The 25,282-nt window shown below is 45.2% G+C and overlaps 2 protein-coding genes across 9 annotated transcripts; both read left to right on the forward strand.

Annotated features, from left to right (window-relative positions):
* The first annotated feature begins 12,318 nt into the window (after window positions 1-12,318).
* On the forward strand, window positions 12,319-18,464 carry LOC120692590 (transcription factor TGA2.2). 8 transcript variants are annotated; one of them, XM_039975947.1, is made up of 11 exons: window positions 12,319-12,473; window positions 12,568-12,785; window positions 14,103-14,149; window positions 14,257-14,451; window positions 15,401-15,487; window positions 15,574-15,633; window positions 16,326-16,403; window positions 16,493-16,544; window positions 16,678-16,949; window positions 17,448-17,693; window positions 17,977-18,464. In XM_039975947.1, the coding sequence occupies exons 4-11, from the start codon at window positions 14,386-14,388 to the stop codon at window positions 18,121-18,123; spliced, it is 1,008 nt and encodes a 335-aa protein (XP_039831881.1). In that variant the 5' UTR covers window positions 12,319-12,473; window positions 12,568-12,785; window positions 14,103-14,149; window positions 14,257-14,385; the 3' UTR covers window positions 18,124-18,464. The 8 variants fall into 8 exon arrangements, with proteins under 8 accessions (XP_039831881.1, XP_039831883.1, XP_039831885.1 ...); XM_039975948.1 differs by having other exon boundaries at window positions 12,350-12,477; XM_039975949.1 differs by lacking the exon at window positions 14,103-14,149.
* Window positions 18,465-19,048: 584 nt separating this feature from the next.
* Window positions 19,049-24,345, forward strand: LOC120692589 (inactive glucose-6-phosphate 1-dehydrogenase 4, chloroplastic-like). The gene is made up of 12 exons (XM_039975945.1): window positions 19,049-19,720; window positions 20,404-20,614; window positions 20,899-21,140; window positions 21,259-21,353; window positions 21,833-21,947; window positions 22,057-22,262; window positions 22,422-22,530; window positions 22,611-22,651; window positions 22,910-23,030; window positions 23,131-23,330; window positions 23,670-23,870; window positions 23,944-24,345. Exons 1-12 carry the CDS (start codon window positions 19,634-19,636, stop codon window positions 24,182-24,184), a joined length of 1,869 nt encoding a protein of 622 aa, XP_039831879.1. The 5' UTR covers window positions 19,049-19,633; the 3' UTR covers window positions 24,185-24,345.
* Window positions 24,346-25,282: the final 937 nt, after the last annotated feature.

Below are 25,282 nucleotides of genomic sequence, written 5' to 3' on the forward strand. Positions count from 1 at the left end.
AAGGTCACACCCGGAGGTGGAGTCCACGATCTGATCGATACGTGGAAGAGGATAGGGGTCTCTAGGACATGCCTTGTTGAGGCTGGTGTAGTCGATGCACATCCGAAGTTTCCCGTTGGCCTTTGGGACGACGACCGGGTTGGCCAACCACTCGGGGTGGTGGACCTCCTCGATGAAGCCAGCGTGTAGCAGCTTGTGGACCCCTTCACGGATGAAGTTCTGCCGCTCCACGGACTGCTTCCGAGGTTTCTGGCGCACCGGCATGGCGTCGGGGTAGATCCTCAGATTGTGCTCGATCACTTCCCTGGGATCCCGGGCATCTGTGACGGTTCCCAGGCGAACACATCGACATTTGCCCGGAGGAAAGTGATGAGCGCATCTTCCTATTTCTCCTCCAGGTTTCCCGCGATGCGGGTGGTCCTGGAGGAGTCGGCTCCGATCTGCACCGTTTTCACCGGAACATTGTTCGGATCAGACGACTGAACCTTAGGTGCCTTTGCAGGCGCCCTGGCTTGCGAGGTGGATGGGTCCTCCTCGGAACGTGCAGCTTTTGTCGCCAGAGCATGCAGTCTCTCAACTGCAGCGACAGCAGCGGTGCGGTCACCCCACACGGTGAGGACACCGGCAGGGGAAGGCATCTTCAGGACCAAATACCCGTAATGGGCAATGGCCATGATGCGGTAGAGAGCCGGCCGGCCAATGATGGCATTGAACGGGAGGTTCACCTCCGCAACATCGAACTGGACGCTCTCTGTGCGGATGTTCTCCTCGGTCCCGAACGTGACCGGCAAGGTGATGCTCCCCAGAGGGAACACCGGATGTGGGCCCACTCCGAAGAATGGGCGAGAGGGAGTCAGCTTGGACCCCGGGATCTGCAGCTGCTTGAACGCTGCATAGCTGATGATGTTGAGGCCAGCCCCACCGTCTATCAGTACGTGATAGAGCCTGACGTTGGATATGACAGGGGCGGTGACTAGAGGTAGTACACCAGCCCCGGCCATGTTCTCCGGACAGTCGGATGGCCCGAAAGAGATGGTGGTGTTCATCCACCTGTGGTACGGCGCCGCCTTCGGGACCCCCGGCTTCACCGAAAGGACCTCTCGGCGAAGAGTCTTCACGTCCCGCCGGGAGACAAGCTCCCAGCTTCCGCCGTACATTACGTACAACTTTTTGCGGCGGTCGTCGTTGTCGGAGTCGGAGTTGTCGTCGTGGTACACGCCCTTCAGCTCCCGAGCGGGGGATTGGTACCCCAGCTCCTTCCCTCCGGCAGCGGTCCCGCTGTCGGAGGCTTTCTCCTTGCCAGACCGTTGGCGAGGAGGAGGTGAGCCGTCCTTGGAGGACTGCTCACGCCGCCCACTGACCCGCTTCGCAAGTTTCTGGATCTCGCGGCAGTCAGCGGCACTGTGGCGAGCAGTGAGATGCACTGGGCATGAACCTCCGCTGCCACCTTGCGGGCGCGGGCGTTTGCCATGCGCATTCTGGCCCCTAGCCGCTGCCGCAGCAGCTGGTGCTGCTGCTGCAGCGACTGGACCGCCGGGTTGCGGCTCCCCGCGACTCCGGTTCTTGTTCTTCTTTTTCTTGCCACCGCCCTGGGCGGTAGCACCGGAGCCACCAGCTTTGGCGTCTCCGTCTTGGGGGGCTGAGTGCCATGCACGGCCCTCAGCGGCCCTGGCACACTTGTCTGCCAGGGAGAAAAGCGTGGTAACGCTTTCCACCTCGTGCGTCGCCAGCTTCTCGAGCATCTTCTCATCACGTACCCCCTGACAGAAAGCAGTGATAATAGATGCATTAGAGATACGAGGAATGGTACCCCGTACCTTGGTGAAGCGCGAGATGAATGCCCGGAGCGTCTCCCCGGGTTTTTGCCTCACGGCGTGGAGGTGAGCCTCCACACCATGCTGCTGGTATGCACTGGCGAAGTTCGCAGTGAACCTCGCACAGAGCTCCTCCAAGGACTGAATCTGTGACACCCTAGGTGTCTGCACATTAAAACCGCATTTATTTCCTCTGCTTCATGTGTTAGTATGCTGTGAGCAAGGGCCTATTTTAAAACTTTAAGGACCTTTGTGTAATTATAGATTGTTCTAAGGTCAACTTTACAGTCTTATTAGAATAGGATGTGTGATTATAGCTTTTGTGGAGGGTTTATTTGCAAAATTCAGTGCAATCATTGCATGGCAGGAAATCTTTCAATTCAGCCTAAGTTTAAAGTGAATTTACCTTGAAAAAGACAAAAGTCCTTTGAATTCAAAATCCCTTCTATGTTTTCAAAATTAGCTCTTTATCCTTTGATCAAATCAATTTTTGCACAACATCAAAGTTGTAGATCTTGAAAAATTAAACAACTTTCATGTTGGGCACTTTTTCATTTGAGCCCTAGATTAAAAGTTATCCTTATTTTATAGTTAGGTCCCTAAAATTTTAGAAATTACAAACCGGTCCTTTTCCCCTTCCTCCAGCCTGCTTGCCTGCTCTGCTTCTCGCCGCCGCTGGGCAGTGCCGCCCGCCGCGCTGGGCCACCTTCCCGGCCACCTCCTGCTTCGCTGCCGCCTCACGTGGCGCCCCCACAAACCCCTTGACCTACCTCTTCGCGCTGGAGTTTCTCCTGCCTTGCCACGCGCCCAGAACCGCCCGCGGCCGCCACCTCGACGCCGCCGTGGAGAGCTCGGGATAGAGCTCGCCGCTCTCTCCTCTCGCGTGCAGCAGCCCTACAAGTACCCCAGCTAGCTAATCCGTTTGTCCTTTTGCTTTTTCCCCACTCTGACACCTCGGAACGCCGCCGCCGCCCATATCCACGCCGACGAGCTCACCCTCACCGTCGCCCCACCATTCCAGACCCGCTCTACCCCTACAGACCCCGCCAAAAGCTTTGCCTCGTCCCCACGAAGCTAACCGATCATTTCTCGTCACCCAAACCCCACCAGAGCCACCCCGCCGCCATGCTCCGAGCTCCAACAGCCGCCGCTCGCCGCTGATCCGCCTCCTCCGGCCACCTCTTCGCGAACCAAGGGTACCCAGGGGTGCGGCTTGAACCCCTTTAGCTCCTCCACCCTAGCCTCGCCGCCGGCGACCCCACTTTCGCCGGGATTTGGCCGGCCACCCCTGCTCTGTTCTTCCCCACCGGCCAGGGACCTCGGGTGAAAAGAAACAAAAACCAATGGGGTTATTTGAATAGCCCAAGACTCATATGAATAGTAGCAGCAAGGACCTCTTTATTATTTTTGGCTGTAAACTTTGATATTCCATAGAAATTCGTAGAAATTCAGAAAAATGTAAACCTCGATGTTTTGGAATCCTTGAGAGTAGCTCTTTTCAGTAGAATCATAATATGTTGGGTGTTAGTTGAGAGTTTTTGCTGTAAAAATAGATTTGTGTTACTAGTGCATAATCGCTAGTTGTTTTTATCTTTTTCTTAACTGACGGTTGAAACCATGTTTGGCTATGAAATTTTTATGGTAGAGTAATCATGTGATGCCAGAGCTTCTATAAAACTTTCGTGGTCAGTTCTCATGTTTAGCTATTTATTTGATTTAATGCTTGTTAAGTGAGCTTTAATCATGATAAATAGTTTCCTTGCATAAAAAATCCTGATACTTTTTTGTAGAGCCTTATTTTGAGTATATGTTCATACCTGTGAAATTTGAGCACCAGTTCATGACTAGAACAGGAGATAAAAATGAATCTTTTTAAGCTGATGTCTGTTTTGTTTATTTTATCCTAATTAATTCTGTGCAGAATAAATCCTGAAATATTTATAGTAGCTAAGTTATCTCTGTGTCGACCTTCCTTTTAAATTTTTAGCTTATTTTTTGCTCTGATCTGACCTGTATAATTCAATCTTGTTATAAGTGTTGTCTGAATAAATGATTTGTCCTGAATAAATGGCTGCATGTTTTGGTATGAAATTTTCAGGGCAGATCACTCTGTTTACCTTCTATTTGATGTAATTTTGGCTGAGTTTACTACTGAATGTGTGCTGAGTTATTTATTTATTAGCAAACCATGATTTACTTGCTATAGGAAACAACTACCACTTGTTTATGAAGTTAGTAAGCTTCTTTTGTGCCGTTGATCATGATGCCTTGTGTAGTTAGATATGTTAGTTATCTACTCTATAAACGATTGCCCATGTAATACGATTATTTGCTATTTGTTAGACTACAACTTTATCGTGATATGAGTGTGTTTATAATAATGTTCTCGCATTACGTATAGATACGACTGCTCTATCGGACGGAACGTACGAGCTAATTCCGGATTCCGAAGGAGGTGATCTCGAAGCTCAAGTGAACATTGCTGTACTAACTGAAGCCCCGGACCAAAGTTCGGAAGAGCCCTGTGCTGAAATAGTTAGTGACTACCAAGAAGGCAAGCCCCGGACATAACTTATATTTCAAATTATTACCATTTATTGTTATTACTTACTTGTGCATTTACAGTTCTTAGGATTTGAATTGAAACCCTAGATGCATGATCCTAGTAACCTATGTACTAAACACTAGACCTGAGTTCGATTAATTGCTAAGCTTATAGGACCGGTAAAAGTCGAGTGATTGCCTGTCACTGGCGAGCTTTATAGGAACTGCTTGTTTACTTTCTGTTATCAATATAAGGACGACGGACGGGGTTATGTTCGATATGATGACCTTATGTGAGACCCCGTCTGTGTTGATGAACTTGCTAAGGTCGCGGTGTGTGGTAGTGCTGGTTAAGTTTTTGAACGTACTAGCCACATGACGTAAATATGGTATGCGGTAAGCCTAGTAGCCGATTGGACCGGAGAGTGGATATACCTATCACTTTCTCTTTAGAGATAGGCTTTTAAATGTTATTGTTGATCAACACTGCGACTTCGAGGGACAAGGTTGGACCTTGGAGCCCTGTAGTCGGGGTGACCCTATCCACAAGCCGGAAAGAAAGGTAAACGGTTGTTTGGGAACGACCCGACAGTGTTCCAAACGTGTGTGTTAGGTCTGCCTGGGCAGGTTAACAAATTCGATTCGAATCGTCTGCTTCCCACAGTTTGGGACTGCTTGATCTCTTTGCCACACAGAGTAATAAGAGCAACATTATTATGATTAATCTTGATGTTTGCTTAAAGTTCTACCATGGTTGAATAGGATTAGTTGCTTACATAGAATGGTTAATCAACTAGAATATGGAAAGCTAAAATATGACATTAAGGACCTACTCTTTATTGCTTTTCAGCAAAAGGAAAACCAGAGCCTCTCAGAACCTTGCATAGTCTAGTTAGGTGGGCTACGTATACCCGTTGACGGTTAAGTCTTGCTGAGTATTAGAATACTCAGCCTTGCTGTTGAAACCCTTTTCAGGTTTGAGTTTTGAGGATCAGGTCGCTAGTTTGTCTTGGCCCTGCTCCTTGCCTCCTGGCTGGTCCGTAGAGTGGGATACGTCTTCGGCTGGCATTGACCTTGACGAGTGATACCTTGCTTGGGCTAACTTGGTATACCTTTGCGACGTGTTGTAGCCGTCGTTGTCTTTTTCCGCTGCTTTTCAAACTCTGGACTTACAATTGTGGTTTGTATAATCTGTTTTACAAGGTTTGGTTTTGTAATATTGGTTTGAACTGGTTTGTAATCACTACTGAGCTTGTGTTGTAAAATATGTGGTTGTAATATCTCTGGACTCGCCTTCGTGCGGGGTATGCTTGTTTGATCCGAGAACCGGTGGTTGTATCGGGACGTTATCCGACAGACCAAGAATTGTTCTGTTTGAAGTGCGTTGAGCCGGTGTTGCCTTTATGGTGATGGCCTGAGCACTTGAGCCGGGATAATTCAGGTGGTTCTGCCACAGAATCATCCCAGGAGTGAGGTTCATGAGCCAAGTCCGGGCTGGCCCAGTCAAGGCTACATGAAAGTAGCTCGCCATTACGGCGTCGTTACCACCAGCTGCTGTGATGGCGGTAACGTACACCTGCAGGAATTCCGACGGGTTAGTGGTACCGTCGTACTTCTCCGGCAGGTACGGGCGGAACTTGGACGGCCATGCCACCGCGCGGAGGTGCTCCGCCAGTGCAGCGCAGCCCACCCCAGCCACCGGGGTGCCCGCCTGTATCCGGGTGTTCACCAGAGGCTTGGGCGCCACCTCGTCCAAGACGGCGTTGAGGTTGCGGCCCTCAATGTTGAGACGGCGCTCTCGCGCCCTATCCACGGAGATGCGGCGCGTCCTCACCCGCGAGCCTGCGATTGAGCTCCACCCGCAGGTCTTCTGTTCGTGCACCCCTCACTGTGGGGGAGCGCACGGACGCCGACGCACCGCCCTGGCGCCGGTGGTAGGGTACCACCGCATTGCCAGACGGAGGTCGTTGCCCAGTCCTTGCAGAACTGGGGGAGGCCTGAGCCAGACGGAGGAGACGGTCAACGTCGTCCCGCCACTGCCTCAGGGCGTCTGGCGAGGCTGCAACAGCCGGAGGGTTGAGAAGCAACTCCCTAGTCGCCGCCAGCGCTCCGCCGCTCGCAACTTGTGAGGGCGCCCTCGACGGGCGCCCTGACTCTTGCCGACGTGCAGCGCGCTCCGCCGCCGACGGTGGCTGCTCCACATGCACGGTTGCCCCTAGAGCAGGAAGGCGAGAGGCGTGCGGCGCGGAGGACGCCACACCCTCTGTCATCTCCACGTCGTTCACTCGAACCATGGAGACGAGCAAGAGATGAACTGAAACCAGCTAATGCCCCTACCTGGTGCGCCAAATGTCGTGGTGTGGCAAACCACAGCCGGGTGGTGGAATGCACCCGCCTAAGCCTAGAGGGTGAGTACTCGGGGGTTAGCTTGGACTAGTTCGATCTCGCTCAAGAACACGATGAACACGGCCGGTTTAGAGTGGTTCGGGCCGCCGGAGCGTAATACCCTACGTCCACTGTGTGCTGTATTGATTGAGTCTGGGTGAGCTCGGAGAGAGTTCGGTCTGTGTGTGTGCTCAAGAGAGCTTTTTCTGTGCAGCGAGCGCCTCCCTTTTATATCTCAAGGGAAGCGCGTACATGGCCGTTGGGCCCCCGACAGGTGGGCCCCAAACGATGTAGTATAAGATAATGTATTGTTCATACATTATGCCGTTGCAGGTCAAGGAGATCTCATCCCCGGATTTCCCTGGTTTGTCCGTGGGAATCTTCCGACCGGCGTGCTTTGCCCTGTCTTGTCGAAACGGCGTCAGGGTGTAGCGTGCGGTGTTGCCTGCAGCGTAGCTGAACGGCCGTGTAGCTTGCGGCGTAGGCGGCATGATGGAAAAGTGTCGTGCCGACGTATCCATTTAATGCGGCAGATGGGCTCTGCGCGGATGCGGCGCAGGCGGCTGCACTGTGTACCTCGGTAATACGCGGTCTACAGTGAGACCGGACAAAGGCTGCCCCGCGTGCCGCGGAGGCAGAGCGCGCCTCAACCACCCACATTAAATGCGGTGGGTGGGCGAGCCTTGCAGTGGAAGACCCGTGCCCGCGCCCGCGCCTACGGGACACGTGTAGCCTCCGGACCCCCCCCCCCCCGGCGGTATGCTGGCTTTACGCGCGTGGGAGGTCCGGATAGACGCGGGGAGGTCTCGGACCCCTATGGGGGGTCCAGGCCCTCGGCCGTTGGCTCGGAGCTTCCCCTCCTCAGGGACACGTAGCGTCACCGGACCCGTCCCAGAGCTGGGAGCGGGTCCGGGGCCGTTGGCCCGGTGAGGTAGGAGCCTGACCCGTGGGTCCCGGCAGCTCCGCCCCTTATGACGTAGTCGCGGATGGCTATGCGAGTCCTGCCTTGCTGCAGTAGAAGCGGGTATGCCTGGTACAGGTACCGACACAGTCGTTTCAGTCACAACTACACCGGTTATTAGAAATATAACCACGGGCGGAAATAACCCCAGCCAACCACCATTGCCGCACAGTATATACTGCGGAGCTGGTTAGCGGAGCCGCGGAGCTGGACGAATGAGGGAAGCGCCGAAGCCTGAAAGAGGGCGTACATGAAGCCTGGTCAGTCAGCCGGTCAAGGGCTCAAGCTGGCAGGTTGCTACAACCAGCAGCTATTACCGTTATAAAAAGCATTTCATGATCTGTCCGAATGGCAAAGATTATCACTGGGCTCGAGAGCCGCGCCTGATTCAACAGACACCCGATACAAGGAACATATTTTCTTTCCCGGCCCTGTTTTTTCTAGAGAGCTTCAGCTTTCACACATAGAAGGGGTGTTTAGTTAGTGAAAATTTTTGATTCAAAAATCTCATCGATTGTTTGACCAGATGTCGGGAGAATTTTCGTGCACTAATTAAAAAACTAATTTCAGAACTCGCTTGGAAACTACGAGACAATTCTTGAGGTCTTTGACCGCATCATTAGCACATGTGAGTTACTGTATCACTTATGGCTAATCACGCACTAATTAGACTCAAAAGATTCGTCTCATCGTGTATATCCAAACTGTGCAATTAGTTTTGTTGTTTAACTACATTTAATGTTTCATGTGTTCAAAGGGGAGCCAAAAAATTTTTGGGAACTAAACGGCCCCAGAGATAGAGCTGCGCACTTTTTTCCCCTGATGCACGTGTGCCTTGATGAGAAAGGCAGCGATCGAGCAGCGTGCTAGTGAATTTCTCCGAAAGATCACTATAGCACACGACCACAAGCTACCACGTCCCCAAGTAGCTTGGTGCCCACGAAGGCAGAGCACCCGGAGCCACAAATCAGTACGCGCACGAGCCACGCGCCTACGCCAACGAGGCCGGCGCTGACCCCGGGCCTGCTGCTGTACGTGCTGCACTGCACGCACATCTTCGATCTCCCTGTCCTCGGTCTGAAGCGGCCAAACTGCCGCGACAGATTCCATTGCACAGCACATGGCTTCCTGCGCCGGCAGCAACATGCAGCGCTGCACATACTAGTCGATAGTCCACGGTTGGTCAAGAACTGTTCAAACCTAGAGACCGGCGCGCGCGGAAAGCGTCCCCTCCCCTGACCAGATTGTTGTCAACCGCCGGCGACTCAATGCAACCTAGAGGCTTGAGTAGCATGCATGCATGGTCGACGCCTCTCCCTCCTTCCACGCGCAGCTAGCTGTTAACAATACTCTGATGGAGGACACTAGACTTTTGATGATCAGCACGGCCTAACGACTAGCCCGTCCGTGTCATGAGCGTTGATAATCGGCCTTGGAGGAGGATGCGCCGCGCAGATAGTTGTACTCCCTCGGTTTTAAAATAATTGCAATTATAGAGTTCAAAATTTGTCCCACAAAAAATGGTAACTTTGACCTACCTACCATAAAAGACAAGATAATTTTCGGAATATTTTCATAAAAAAACAACTAATACCTCATCCACCCATCACAAAAGACAAAAAGTATTTTGGTAATTTTACACCTAGTATTGATTTGTGTGGTTGGTTCTAGAATTATATTTATTTTGCGACGGAGGGAGTAGTACTATATTTGTATCGTACGGCATGAAGGCTGACCTTCTAGATGCGGATGAGTTTTACATTTTGGTAAGCTACCTGGTTGTCCATGTCGCGGAGTAAAGGAACCCTGCCCTTTTTCTCACCGGTTTCTGGAAAAAGGGGATGCCTCCCTTGCCCCTTTTGAACCGATTTAGTGGGGGCAGTTGAGCCGGGCGAGCGGATGAGCCTGATGTTGCTGAGCCAGAGATGGAGAAGCAATGTGTGTGTCGCTGCTGGCTGGTGGATGCGTGATGGACATGTTGGACTGGGCAGAGACAGAGAGGCAGGCAGCGTGAACTTCAGATTATCCGAACGGGGAAAGTTTTGTAGCACGCGCGGCGGGATGGGGAGGAGATGCTGGCGCGATTCGTTTTTTTTTTTCGTGACCATGCCGAACCGAGCATCCTTAGCCCATGGACAGGCAGAACAGCGGCTGGAGGGAGATAAAGACGGAGCATTTACAGCCCATTATCTCACTGCCGGAATATGGAACAGGCCCACCGTTTGTCGCCGACAAATAAAAATTCTTCTCTTGAGAGATCATCTCGATCAGCGGCTGGTGAATTCTGATCCAGGAGCCCACGTTTTCTCTTGTTTCTGCCCTCCGGATCCAGGAGCCCACGTTCTCTCTTGTTTTTCTGCCTGGAAGGCCCAAAACAAAAGGAAAAAAAAAGTGGTCGAGGTGCGGGGAATCGAACCCCGTGCCTCTCGCATGCGAAGCGAGCGCTCTACATATGAGCTGCACCCCCATTTTGGTTTACCGGATATTAATGAAATTGATTTAACCAAATAGTTTAACATCATTAGAGTAAGGCATGGAAATAGAATATGCGTCTGAGGCAATATATATTTATCTAAAATGAAATTATATGAAAAATAATTCCAGAGCTCCCTACAGTGTAGTAGCCCTACATCCAAGTAGCATTTCTTTTTTTTTTCTGAGAGTATCCAAGTAGCATTTCGAGATAAAAGACTCACTCTGGTCTACAATAACTAGCAAGGTTGCCTGCGCAAATAGCGTAGGTAGCTAGATTGTTTTTTATACTAACATTTTCAAATTTTACTTGGAAATAAATTTATTAAATTATATTATTTTCATTATCATTGTTCTTTTCTATCATCCTACTGTATGACGTGGAATGTGTATTCATTTTCATGATAAAGGGAAGATTAGTTGTGGAGAAGTATGGTTTTACGTATTTATCGAAAACATTATAACTATTTTTTCTTTAGCTGTATTTTTTCATTATAAAATTTGAAGTTTGCAAACTCACAAGCTCTTCCACATGCTAACCACGTGATTAATATTAATTTGCCTCTTGATTTTTTTCACTTTTGTTTACATACAAACTATGGTCGCTTCTATATTTTTATTTCAAACATCTACTTGAAATACACTCAAATTTGATTATTTCACTTCCGAAGTCATGTAAAAACTAATGGCTAATATACCTAATTTATTATTTGGTAGGACTCTATATGTGAATATTCAATTTTACTTAATTTAGTTTTCAATATTAAATATTTGAAAAAAATACATAGGGAATATGTTCTCAAGGCGTCATGTTCAATCTATTATCGATCACCTTCTTTGCTATGGAAGTTTGCATTCTATGACTCTTGGCTGGTTCTTTATCAGAATCAACTTCTGATTCCCTCAGAAATTCACTTAATTTCTTGGTATACATGCACGCTACCCCTACACCTGAGTATATTCAACAGGTTGAGCTGGCAGATTCCTGAGATATTGACCGAGTCACCATAAACGTCTCGCTGTTGACGGGCACATTTCCTATCACTGAGAAATAACATCAGTTAAATTTGGAAATAAATCTAGAAAAATGTGAGCTCTAGTGCCGAGTCAAATTGAACCTGGCAGGACTGGTTCCATCACAAGAAACCTTACAGATGAGTGTTGCACTTAGTACACATTAGGCTAGTCTAAACCGTCATATCTCTATAAAATCCAATGGTGTATATACTTTTGTTTTTCCAATTAATATCGTAATTTCTACACGCTTTCAATGAACATTGGCTTCTTTTAACATTATGGCTAAGTTAGTTTACAACTGGTCCTGCGGAACAATCTTGCTGGAGTTCATGGTGACCTTTTTGTGCGTGGAGATTGGTCCAACGGAGCAATCTCGCCGTTGTCTTGCTTTGGTATAATGTTTTCCCTTCTATATCTATCTAGCTTTCATATTGCTTTGATCCTCCTCTCTTCAAGCATCACGATCGTGGCACTCCCTCTGCTCACACTATTTTTTTTTCCTTTTTGTCCTGGTGGACATACATGTCCTTTAGGCCATTATAACACATTAAGAAAAAAACATATATAACTGGATCATGTTTTCTTTTATGGGTTATGGAATCATGTTTATTTTTATTATATTTATAATCCATATGATATTTTTGTTGAGCTATTTTGGTTCCTTGTCTGGTTCCTACTTCGTATGGAAATCAAATTTCATATTTTTATTTTTTATTTTTTATTTTATGTATTTATTGATCATATTAGATATGGACTCTTTGAGTTAGTTTTGACCGTTAGATCTTTATAAAATTCATTGGTGTAGGTTTTTCTCTTTTTTAGATTAACGTGTGAATTTCTAGATCCTCTCGGCGAACGTGGTGGCTTCTTTTAACACTGTTGTATTAAGATAATAGATGCACATGTATATGTCCTTAAGGCTCCTCTCATGTTACATCCGTTTTGATTTTTGAACTCAGTGGAACGTTTTCGTTTGCCTTGAACTTCCAAAAAGATAATCAAATGACCTGTCTGACTTTTCCATTTGGTCCGGCACCAAAACTCCTAGTTCAGGCGCATTTTTTATTTAAGTCAAGTTTATTTATATTTCCGTTTTTCTTTGCCACAAGCCTACAAGGTATTAGCAGTACTCCTAACTACTTCAAGACAAAAAGAAATGCTTGTCAAAGCAGCAAGCGAAGGCAAAGAGCGATGCCGGTGGCTGCAAGCCCTTTTCTTCCCCCATCGTGCGAGTCCACGGAGTGATGTCACGGAGCGGTGGCGGCTTTCCCCGATTCACTGTGTGTGAGAAATCCCCGTGCACCCTTCTTCCACCTCCTACTCCCCGCGACTCCTCTTCGTTGATTTCTCTCCCTCAATTCAAACCCTTTGCAGCCCAAAACTCCATGTTCTTCTCCGGCTCGCAACCTGTTGACATCATCACCGGCTACCTAACCGCCGGCGACCGGTGATACTAAGCTAGGCCCCTTGTCCACCAAAGTCTTCTCTCGTCGAGAGCAGCTGCCCTCCTGCTCCTCGCCCGCTCTGCTGGTACTGGACTTGCGCGGAGTGGAGATCCACCCGCCCGGGCCTGGTTGGATTTCTTCGTTTCGGTTAGTAACCCTAGCTTGCTTGGATGGACTGTTCTAGCTCTTAAGAGCTCCTTTTGTTTGCTGAAGGAATTGTGCGCGGTCAAATCAATTTTTTCGTCCCCCTGTTCAGTTACTTCCGGATTTGTTGCCTGAAAGTAGTAGTACGTACGCTCGTGATTTCTCACCCCGTAAACGCAAAATTTTGTGAAGGAATCTTGCTAATTTGAAATACTAAATGAAGTCTATTTACAAAATTTTTTAATGGATGGGCTGTAAATCACGAGACGAATCTAATGAACCTACTTAATCCATGATTCGCAACAGTGATGCTACAGTAACCCTCCGCTAATTATTGCTTAATCATGGATTAATTAGCATCATTAGATTCGTCTCGCGATTTACAACCCATCTGTGCAAAAAGTTTTGTAAATAGACTTCATTTAGTACTTCAAATTGGCAAGATTCCTTCGCAAATTTTTTTTGCGTTTACACTCGCGATGAACTAAACACAGCCATTATCTATCTAACCATCCATGTTGGATCAGCTTTGGTCTACTTCTGCGCCAAATACCATTTCTGCCGAGACCACAGGACGACTTGGTGGTAGTCGTGGTGCGTGTGCACTTATTTTTCTTAATTAATTTGGAATTGGATCCCCAAGCCCCACGTCTATGTTGTGGTGCTGTCGTGCTGTCCTTGCTCGTACTCGCGTTGGAGCTCGGCTGCTGTTAAGGCAAGACAGCATTTGGGAATGTGTTTCACCACCACCTCGAATTCCCTTTACGAGGTAGCCAAAGCCGCTTTGCCGGCTTCTGGCTGATCTCCTTTAAACAAGCATGAGCTGCTCCAGCTCCTCCATCAGCCACCCCTTCACTTAAGACAGACCCTTGTTCTCTTGGTGACAAGTATTCTATGCTTCTCCTAATTTATTGTCACTTTCAGATTTTGTATAATCCTAGCGCAAGTGTTTGGTATAGCCAAATTTACAGTATCTATGCTCATCAATGCTTGGATTCGTATGTGCAGTCGCGAGTCGTCTACACAGCTCTCAGTTGCAAATTTTCAGGCCGATCTTTGCTTCCATAATACCTTTGCAAGATGGGGTATGAGATAGGAAATTCAGGATTAAGCTTAGTAACTAACGTTTGGCACTACAAGAAAACTATCCCCACTGTCTCGTGATACCTAATATCCTAGTGGTGTGGTGCTGTACTATTTGTTTTTTTTTGGGAACTACAAGCTGCTATCAACAATAGCTGGCATTTGGGAAGGTTTCACCACCTTGATCGATGTTCCTTTGTGAACCACAACTAAATGCCATTTGTTCGATGTCTCCAGGCTCTGAACATGCAGTTAACTCTGACCTGTTGCTGTTTTTGGTAAATGTATGAATATGCCAGGGTTTAATTGGACTATCATTTTGTCATTTCTAGCTGTATATCTTTTATTATGCTGCTCATGTACCTGGAAATTCATTTCTTGTGATGGATAGGTTGCTGGTCTGCCAAGTGGGTGGATTGTGCCAACCGCAGGCTGGCTTATCATCCTGTCATAAGAAAAACGAAAAAGGGACGACAGAGCAATTTGTTGTCTCATTCTTAGGAGCTGGCGAGAACCCAGCATGGCAGATGCTAGTTCGAGGACTGACACCTCGACCGTTGTAGACACTGACGATATGAATCAAAGGGTAACCCCACTTTTCTCCATCTGTTGTATCTTGTGTTCCTTATGATTGATCATTCATGAATTATTGGGAGAGAAGTGAACATAATGTTCGTACTATGCCTAAACTCTGTCGTTTCTAATAGTCTAATAGGGTGTGAAGTATTGGATTGTACCCAATAGATGATAAGCTGAGTTTATGTTCTTTTACGCACATAATTTCTCCATGTCTGTTTAACCATCTGCAGACCATTGTACTCTGCATGCTTTTATGTTATACTATTTGTTTAGTTAAGTGGGAATTTTAACTTGGAGTTACAGATTAGATATTAACTTTCTAATTTGGCAATCTGATGTTATACTATTTGTTTAGTTAAGTGGGAATTTTAACTTGGAGTGCCTTAAAGTGCGAACACTTGAATACTGTTAATTTCATGCAATGAAGATTTCAACTAAAATAAGGTTGGTGCATGAATTGGTTAATACCCTTGATTGTTTGATGTACACTAAATCCCTAGAAAACAAGGTCTTTTCATGCATTTTCCTCCTATTCGCTTTCTCAATTTTATCTGTTTCATCTGTTACTGATTATGTATTACTGTTTGCCATCAAGTCACTTGCATATAGATCCAAGGTTGCTAAATTTGTTTTTGTGTTTGCAAGCATTAGTTGACATTGCAGCATTTGTTCACAGTTCACACTGAGCACATCTTGTACATTTTAGATGTAAATATTGCCGGGAAAGTTGATTACTGGTTGAATGGAACCATTTGTGTTTGGAATTGTGGCCTTGTAGGTATAATGGATGATCACCTAATTTTAACTACTCATCTCAGATTATTTTACAAATTTTCAACTTCACTCCATTGGAGATCTATAATCATGAACTCCATAAAAAGACCATCATCGATGTACTGCTGCCCTTTACCTTACAGTTTCATGCATACAAAATTTATCTTAACCAACTCTTACAGTTACAAAATGGACAGAGTGGAGCTATTGTCATGGCTTCTAATTCATCTGATCGATCTGACAGATCTGACAAACCTATGGACCAAAAGGTATAAATTATATCCCCTATGCCTTCTTTAGTGTGTATTACCATTCCACATGATTGTCTGTAGACAACGAATTTGCTATTCTGTAGGTTTTACGGCGGCTTGCCCAAAATCGTGAGGCAGCAAGGAAAAGTCGACTGAGAAAAAAGGTACTATTACCATAACCGTGCACATCTGATAGCTATTCTGTTCTTGAATTTTGGTGCAGTGTGCCCGCTTCACTGATGCATGCATGTATTTGTGCATGTGTAAGTCAGGACTGTGAGGCAAATCTGCCTAGTTGTCATCAGTACTGTATTTATTTTACTACCGTGTAACGTTTGCACATTGTTATGAAGCTTCCATGCAAAACAATTCCACATAGGAGAATGGCTACATATAACATGAGAACCCCATATCGAATTCTTCAACAATTGCACACAGCACAAGTGCTGGATTAGATAGATGTTAATCTAGACCTGTGTCAATTCCTAACATCTGCTACTATTTGTAATAGCGTAGTATGGATGAGTTTGATTTTGTGCATCAGGGAGCTACCGCACGGTGGGGCAACTACTTGGATAACCTGCTAATGTGTGTGATTTAGCACTTCTGATTTGATCATTTTCTTTACTTGTTTCTTGTTCTCGGAAAATTTCAGAAAAGACAGAAGTAACCCTTGCATTGAGAAAATAGTACACGAAGGCACTCCTTGTGTTTTAATCTACTAACTTCAAAAATTTACTGTTTAGACTAAGCAACTGAATTATGTAAATTGAAGTATATCCTCTAGCTTTTCTTTGTTCACTTTTGTATTTATTGTTTTGCTATAAGCCCTTTCTAACACTACTTGTTTTCAAAGGCATTTGTCCAACAGCTTGAAAGTAGTAAACTAAAACTTGCAAGCCTAGAGCAAGAGCTCCAGAAAGCTCGACAACAGGTGTGTTTTCTTTGGTTGTTGAAGTCCATTTTGTGCTGATATGTTTCAGAGGGTTCTTTTAATTTTGTTACTTGGATATTACATTGCAGGGAATCTTCATATCCAGCTCCGGAGACCAAACCCATGCTATGAGTGGAAATGGTAAGCTCCCTCCGTCCCTCGCCCCCGTCGCACACATACATGCTTTTTTCTAATTGCTATTGCGACCTTACGTCATTGTAATTCCCAGGTGCTCCATAGGAGTATAACTGAAAAAGTAATCTCATCTCTGCAGGAGCTATGACCTTTGATTTAGAGTATTCTCGATGGCAAGAGGAACAAAATAAGCAGATAAATGAGCTGAGGACTGCAGTAAATGCTCATGCAAGTGATAGTGACCTCCGTCTTATTGCGGATGGGATAATGGCACACTATGATGAGATATTCAGGCTGAAGGGTGTTGCAGCGAAGGCTGATGTGTTCCATATACTTTCAGGCATGTGGAAAACACCTGCTGAAAGGTGCTTCTTGTGGCTTGGGGGTTTTCGTTCGTCTGAACTTCTAAAGGTGTATGCATATGATATAGATAAAATTATATTACACTGGCTTTTAATTGCAAATGTAAGCCGCTTAGAACCATGCTCTCACTGTTCCCCTCCACCCGCCCCCAGCAATTTTTAAAGGGTCACATTTCCCACATATCAGTACAAATACTTCCATAATGTGCCACTTCTTTGTTTTTTTTTCTTTTTAGCAATATTGCTCAATATTGTAAAAAATATCAGAATCACAAAGTATGCTCTAATATATCAATGGCTTGTAGCTTAAGGTTCTGCATGTCACCACCACATTCAATGACATTTACCAATTTATAACTCTCTGTGATAGAACTAGCTAATTTTGGTTTTCCCCAAAACAACTTCCAATTGTAAGTTTGTAACCGGAAAGGTTTAAAGCCAATTGCATGACTAATTTCCTTGGTAGGATGTGAGGTTTTCTATCAATGGGTGTTTCTGCTTCAAGATGAACTATTTGTCTATTCCTTACACTTCTGTAAAATTGCAGCTCCTTGTGAATCAACTTGAACCACTAACTGAGCAGCAATTGATGGGGCTATCCAATCTCCAACAATCCTCCCAGCAGGCTGAGGATGCATTGTCACAAGGAATGGAAGCATTGCAGCAATCCTTAGCAGAAACATTGGCTGGGTCCCTTGGTCCATCAGGATCTTCCGGAAATGTGGCAAACTATATGGGTCAAATGGCTATGGCCATGGGCAAACTTGGCACCCTCGAGAATTTCCTTCGTCAGGTAAACTTTGTGATATCCTAACCCTGTCAAACATGCAGTTTTGTTGCTGTTATTTGCTTGTGATAGGTAAAAGAATAATTGAAACTAAATTACTATTTGGCTAAGATGTTTGCTCGAGGATTTCACAAAGTTTAGGGAAGAAGGCAAGACACTTGATTTGACACATTTACACCACTTTTCGGCAATATTTATTGCCCTTGATGTTTCTAGCTCCGAAGATGTTTTACCATACTTTTGAGTTTTGACCAACTGGTTTTATTTGAACATGTTTTATTTATGCTAGGCTGATAATCTACGACAGCAGACCTTGCATCAAATGCAACGCATTCTAACGATCCGACAAGCTGCTCGCGCACTCCTTGCGATCCATGACTACTTCTCACGTTTGCGCGCCCTGAGTTCTCTTTGGCTTGCTAGGCCACGGGAGTAACATCGCTTGCGTTGGTGTCTGCTCCGTGAACTGCTGGCGGCAAACTCACAACACATTTGCAGATGACTGGAGGTTCCCTCCTTTCTGTACAAGATGTATTAACATCTTCTGGTCTAAGATTGTGGTCCAGTGCTGTACAAGTTAGGGTAAAGCTTGGAGTAACTTGTAAGTTATCATGAATTTATGATTGGCTTATTGTACACTTGTATTAGCAATAAAGATGGAAGTACGTAATAGGCTGGAAGAATATCCAGCGTCTATTAAGGTTGGGAACGAGCAGCGTGTCGCTTTGAATTTTTGGTTGAAGTCCTTTTTGGTTCACAGAACGAGAGAAATTTTTTTTTGGAGGGATCCACCCGATACTAGCAGGGACTCTGGTAAAATTTGCTACGCATTCTGGTGAATGAATTGTACGTCAATAAAATTTAGTGAACATTTTGCCCGAGGTTCCGTAAACCATTCCTTCACAAGTTTCACTTTCCATTCTTCAATTATCTATACAAAATTCAAATTTTGCTCAAAACATGCGGAAGGCAGTGCCTGTGCTTTTGATACGGCAGGATGCCTGTACTTTTGTTTAAATTTAAATTATGGTAAAACATCCAAGCGGCTAGCCAAGAAATTCAACTAGACGTCTCGACCTACACCGTGGCTACACGATGTGCGACGCGTCGGTACTCGGAACTTAAGTACCTACGGCGGCGAAGCTCCAGGTCCAGCTTCCACTGTCGCTATCCGTTTCACCCCCTCACAGGCTGCCACGAGCAATAGCCCTCTCTTCTCAGCCTGCAAGGTGTTTGGATCGACCCTCTTGCGAAATCGCTCCGCGCCCTTGAATCAGACCGTGGATGGAATCGGGCTGACCCCAAAATGGAGAGGAGTAGCAGGGTCGTGACCCTATTGACCCTTGGAAACCCTAGGATCGACCCTCGCATCGCTGCTCATTGCCGCTGCCTGGCCTCGAGAACGATTCCTGCTCCTTGCCGCACGTGGATCAACGTGTTCTGGGCAACGATCCTATTGATACGTAGCTCTCCAGACTCTTAGCACTTGCACACGTGGATCACCGAGATTGAGCACGTAGCTCTCCAGACTCTTGCACACGTGGATCAACGTGTTCTGGGCAACGATCCTATTGACACGATCAACGTGTCCAGAGATTCCTGCTCCTTGCCGTTATGTGGCTACTACTACAGTCTTGTCTATGTTGATCGTGCAACCTGCAGCATCGCACTTTGCGCCGCGCAGTAGGGAGGTTCGGTTCGGGGTGCCCCGTGGATTGTTCTAGGCAGATGAGAACAAGGGGCGGGCCGATCCTTGATCCTGCTTTTGTGCAAGCGGAGCAGCGGGGCGCGTGCAGGGGCACTCCGATCCGCTCCCTTTGCAGGCTGACTCTCTTCCTTCCCGCATTTCAGTACTTGTCCACGCGACCAACGATTCAACGAAGGGAGCAGGCAAGTGCTGCAGGAGCAAGCAGGCGACTAAGCGAGCAGTGCCGGGCCGCCCAAAGATGGCAGGGCTGGCCGTGGCGGCGTCCGCAGCAACGGTGGCGCTCTTCCAGTTCCAGCCCTCGCTGTCCGGATCGCGCTTCGCCCCGGTGAGTGCTCGCCTTCTGTGCCTGTGGTTTATTTTTCCCTCCGACACCGTGCGCTTAACCTGCTCGACGAAATGCCTCGGCCGATTAGCTGGGCGCTGGCGTGCTGGAGCGATACGTGTCCGTGGCTCTGCTACCCCTTGTATTGATGGGAATGGTCGGTGAGGCTTTGCTTCGCCCGTGCGGGCGTGTGATCCTCGTGAACCTTTCTAGCCATGTTTTTTTTTGGACGGACGGAGATTAGAGCCGATCAGATGCTCTCATTTTCATCACGGGTTCTGGTTGATGCCGTTTGCCTTTTTTGCGCACGGGGGTGGGGGTGGCGCATCAGAATGAACGTGCCAACATGCTCCACATATTTCATGTAAGCCAGGTGGACCTGCTTGACAGAACTGTTGCATCATCACTCGGGGTTGATTATTTGCTGGTGCAACTGCTATGTTTTGATTATGTTGTGCAGTACATGAATAAAATTTTTGCCTCCTTTTCCTCAACATTGGTTGATTCAAATCTTAGAGAAATCACTTCGAATTTAGCGGCTGGCACACAGAATTTTCCCAAGTGTTATGAAATCCGATTTAGTAGGCACTGGAGATGGAATATAGTTTCTTAGTTTGCATGATTTGGTATTTTGCACGCTGACACATTCACTTGCTGAATGTTCCATTTGATGCTTCTGTACATAGGTTGCAGCACCTGCTGCCAGTTTCAGAACGCAAGCATGTGGATTGAGGTGCTGGATTGCTGCAAAGTTGAAGCTCCGGAAGGCATTGAAAAGGCATGGATGGCATCTTCAAAGAAATCTAGATGCTCGAAGGAATGATAAACTTCCTGATCACTTGGAGGCTGCATTGCTGACTGAAAACAGAACCCATCGGAACATGCATCATGCTTATGGTTGGTATTAGGAAATCATTTTTCTTGCGTTCCATTACTTTTCATCTGCAGATGTGCTTATCATTGTCTGAATGCCTTATGGTTCCCTTGGTGCTGATGACATTGGTTTGCTTAATACCTTTGATAGTTACATTCAATTTGCATTGATTGTCTATAAGAAAACATGCTCAATAGAAAAGTTTTCATTCGCATCATGTAACTTCTCATTGGGCATTTTATATTTTTCTTTACACTTTCATATGCACGTAGTCATTGCCCCCCCCCACCCCCAAATGTTTATGCAGATTCTGGAGGTGAAATGGCCAGTGCAAGCTCTGTTTTTTTGGATGGTTCTTCAATGCAACAAGGACCCAATCCATCTGAAATCCGTTCCCCTGTGCTAAATGAAGAGTCTTCCATGTCCAATGGCCATTACAACAGCGAACCATCTCTTTGCATTGCTGTAATTGGAGCTACTGGTGAGCTGGCAAGAAATAAAGTTTTCCCAGCACTATTTACTCTGTATTACAGTGGTTTTCTTCCTCAGGTATGAACATAGCATAGATTCTGCTACTGGAAAATTGAATTTGCAGTCTTGCCGAAACTTGTCTGTGCAGCTGCCATTGTCATGTTGCACCTTTCATTTTCATTTTTTTGTACTGCAGAATGTGGGTATATTTGGGTATTCTAGGAAGAAAATAACAGATGAAGATTTAAGAGCTATAATTGAAGCCAATTTGACCTGCCGGGTTGATCACCAGTATGTTCTTTTCACATGATAATTTCTTTTGTCATGATGGTTGCATTGACAAAACATTAGCACTGAAATTAGTATCTATAGTATTTCCCTTGTATCTTTGAAATTAAGATAAAGAATTATTATAGCCAGACCAATCTTTTTTGTGCTTCTTCCAGAGTTATGCATATGTTGATGTATTTTCCTTCTCTTCCAATGTATCTGCCACCCTTTATTATTAACGCTTCAACTTGGATGTTTGACTTGTCAGCAAAATCATTTTCCTTCCAAGTGTTTTTATTTAAATTTACTTCCAAGATTTTTAAAATCAATAATTTATGCATCATGCTGATATGTTTTTGCTTTCCAAATTTCTTATGTATCCCCTATTATATTTTGACGCTCATAAGTTTTCAAGATCTGTATGTATTTCTGTAATGATGACATAGTTTTACTGCTGTAAATAAGTTTTACCAAGCTAAGAAGAATGCATGTGAATGCAGCGAAAACTGTGACGACAAGTTAAATGAGTTCCTCAAAAGGACATATTACATAGATGCTGGACATGACAACAAAGATGGGATGTCGAGATTAAATTCTAGGATGGCACAGATAGAGGTAGAACTTTTTGTTACAGTTTTTGAATCTTTTGGAGAACATTCATGTTTTATATTTGAACTTGAAATTCTGTTTATGAAGTTCATCAATATCCATTTTTGTTTCACAGGGTACTCGTGCAGCAAACAGAATATTCTACCTTGCTGTTCCCCAAGAGGCACTTCTTGATGTTGCATTGCCACTGGCTGACGGTGCCCAAACTAAGCTAGGGTGGAATAGGATAATTATTGAGAAACCATTTGGCTTTACTGGTTTGTCCTCACACCGGATAACACAATCTCTACTGTCAAGATTTGAGGAGAAACAAATTTACAGGTACTGTTATCTACTTTTATCCTTCCACCTTGGTTGTCTTCTCCTTTTTCTTTAAATGAATGGATTGTCAAATAACAGAGCTTTGTGATTGTTTTTCTCAACTGCTATGTTTGAAGGACTTGACAATTTGTTATTGGTACATGTCTTTGTATCCCACAGAATTGATCACCTTTTGGGAAAGGATCTGATCGAAAATCTTACTGTCTTGAGATTTTCTAATTTGGTGTTTGAACCTTTGTGGAGCCGAACTTACATACAGAATGTGCAGGTAGACTTCAAGGCTCATTCATATGCTTTACCATTTTGTATATACATCAATCATGTAGTGATGTGTGGGAATTGTTACAGGTTATTTTTTCTGAAGAAACAGCAACTGAAATACAAGGGAGGTGAGTTAATGCTATGGCATTGCTCTTACTATTCTTCAATAATGCAAAATATTCATAGTATAATAAATATAATGTTTAATACTGAGTCTCTGCATGATTAACTCATCACTGGGCCTGTTTAACCTTTACAGTGGTCTTTCAACAGGGTTTCTTTACCTTCACAATTGTCTCTTTAGATTATCTTCGTTTTCTTTATTGAAAATATATTCATATTTTGGCATTGTAAATTTTGTACTTCACAGACATATGCCCTTGCAGGTACTTCGGAAATTATGGGATAATCCGTGACATAGTTCACAGTCACATTCTTCAAACAATAGCACTGTTTGCTATGGAATCACCTGTAAGTCTTGATGGAGAGGACATCCGAGATGAAAAGGTAAGGCAGTATAACCTCTTAACACTTCTATCCTACAAATTAGAAAATGCTGACCTTTATTTATTTATTCATTTATTTATTCATTTATTTATTTATGTAGGTGAAGGTGCTCAGATCAATTCGGAAAGTGGACCTTGAGGATGTTGTTCTTGGTCAACTCAAGGACACTTCTGGTAAAGTTGACAGATATACAAAATCCATGACACCAACCTATTTTGCTGCTGCTATGTACATTGACAATGCACGGTGGGATGGGGTACCATTTTTGATCAAGACAGGCATTGGGCTTATGAAGAATAGGTACACTCAATGAGTTCCTTAAATTCGATTATCATGTCTTAATATCTCCTCACTCTAGCAATGTATTGTTATGAACTTATTTTTTCCCTATATCCACAAATCTCAAAAGGTAGGATCAGAAATTGATTCATATGCATATAGCATGCACTGTTCTATCAACTGTCTTCAGTAGCCCACCCTATACTGAGCACCCCATTGATAACTTTTGCAAGATTACCATTTTTTATAAATGAATATTACCATTTTCTTGTAAAATATCAGTAGTTTCTTATAAAAAATATCACTTGACAGATTGATCAATCATAACTGAAGGTCTCTAGTCATTTCTTTCCCTTTCAGAGCTGAGATTCGAATTCAATTTCGCCATGTCCCTGGTAATATCTACCGTGAACGTTTTGGCCATGACATAGATCTTGACACAAATGAGCTGGTTCTACGCGATCAACCGGAAGAAGTGATCCTGCTGAAAGTCAACAACAAGGTCCCAGGGCTTGGGCTCCAACTCGATGCTTCAGAACTCAACCTGCTTTACCGGGATAAGTATGGAGATCTCTTGGATCACCTTATGATCAATTCTAGAGAACTTGCCTAAACTATGATTTTTGTTGTGTAGGTACGACACCGAGGTTCCAGATTCATATGAGCATCTTCTCCTGGATGTGCTAGATGGTGACAGTCATCTATTCATGCGCAGCGATGAACTAGCAGCTGCATGGAACGTGCTGACCCCGGTAATCCATGAGATCGATCAGAACAGAGTGGCTCCTGAGCTCTACGAGGCTGGAGATAAAGGGCCTATCAATGCTTACTATCTAGCTGCTAAACATGGTGTGCGATGGGATGACGACTGGTGAGCTAACCCAGCACAGATGCTCGATGTATGAGATCTACCTCCAATCTTTGTTGTTGTATCGTATCGCAGTCAATGATGTACAGTACGCCTTCTGTTATAAACGGTCTGATCAAGACTTTCAAGGAGAAATGCAAAACTAGCATCTTTACTGGTCGCCGCCAACACAAACAGAGAGAAAAGGGTGAAAATGAAAATAAACATTTTGCTACATTTTAACCAAGACTGCAGCAAGCCGAACCCATGTTTTTTTTTTGCGTTGACCGCCTGGTGTACCAAGAGCATGGGAATATTTGGCAAAATGGCAGCGTAGATGGTGGCAAACATTATAACTTGGATATAAGGTTCAGGTTAACTTTTCAAACTCCAACACTAGAAACGTAATAAGATTCGGCTGAGCATTTGAAATGCGTTCCTCTTCTTATTAGTATTCTCAGCGAACAAAATAAACCTTCCTTAACCTCTTGGTCAGGCAAAATAAAAAAAAATCGTCAATCTTAATTTTTAGGCAAACCACTCGAGACTCCAACCAAACAGGCTGTTACAATCTATAAACTGAAACAAACACATCCCAAATTGCTCCCCCCCCCCCCAAAAAAAAAAACAAATTCAGCGTAGCTCAGGTGGTATGGTTTACATGTGGTGGAACTTGCGCACCTAGGTTCGAGTCCCCGACTCAACACGGGTGCTTGCATTTTTCTGACTTCGCTATTCTTTCAGTGGTGGCAACGTGCCCCTCGGATCAGACTCACGGAGGTGCTAGAACTGTGTGTGCGTTTCTAGAAAAGTGTGATTGCATGCCATAATTTTGGAGTGAGCAAATCGTTTTGTGCAATATTTTGTCAAGCAATGATGTAACATGTAATGTAGGCTACAGACTGGAAAGGTTTAAATAGGCAGAAGTCTAGATCACCCCACAACTATGAGGGGTGGACTACATAATCCCCTCAACTATAAAACCAGATATTCTACCCCCTGAACTTTTCAAAACCGGCCAAATTACCCCCTGGGGCGGTTTTGAACGGTTGTTGCTACAGTAGCACGAGTTTGCTATTTTTTTATTTATTTCGGTTGAATCTTTGAAAATCATAATAACTCACAG

Source organism: Panicum virgatum, chromosome 9N (genome assembly GCF_016808335.1).
Source record: "Panicum virgatum strain AP13 chromosome 9N, P.virgatum_v5, whole genome shotgun sequence".
Lineage (NCBI taxonomy): Eukaryota > Viridiplantae > Streptophyta > Magnoliopsida > Poales > Poaceae > Panicum > Panicum virgatum.

What these genes read in the sequence shown, in the direction of transcription:
- LOC120692590 (XM_039975947.1), top strand. Translation starts at nt 14,386, where the DNA reads ATGGCAGATGCTAGTTCGAGGACTGACACCTCGACCGTTGTAGACACT. An exon ending in TCCAGAAAGCTCGACAACAG is followed by an intron (nt 16,404 to 16,492) that starts GTGTGTTTTCTT and finishes ATTACATTGCAG; the next exon opens with GGAATCTTCATATCCAGCTC. An exon ending in GTTCGTCTGAACTTCTAAAG is followed by an intron (nt 16,950 to 17,447) that starts GTGTATGCATAT and finishes GTAAAATTGCAG; the next exon opens with CTCCTTGTGAATCAACTTGA.
- LOC120692589 (XM_039975945.1), top strand. Translation starts at nt 19,634, where the DNA reads ATGGCAGGGCTGGCCGTGGCGGCGTCCGCAGCAACGGTGGCGCTCTTC. An exon ending in ACAGTGGTTTTCTTCCTCAG is followed by an intron (nt 21,141 to 21,258) that starts GTATGAACATAG and finishes TTTGTACTGCAG; the next exon opens with AATGTGGGTATATTTGGGTA. An exon ending in ACCTGCCGGGTTGATCACCA is followed by an intron (nt 21,354 to 21,832) that starts GTATGTTCTTTT and finishes ATGTGAATGCAG; the next exon opens with CGAAAACTGTGACGACAAGT.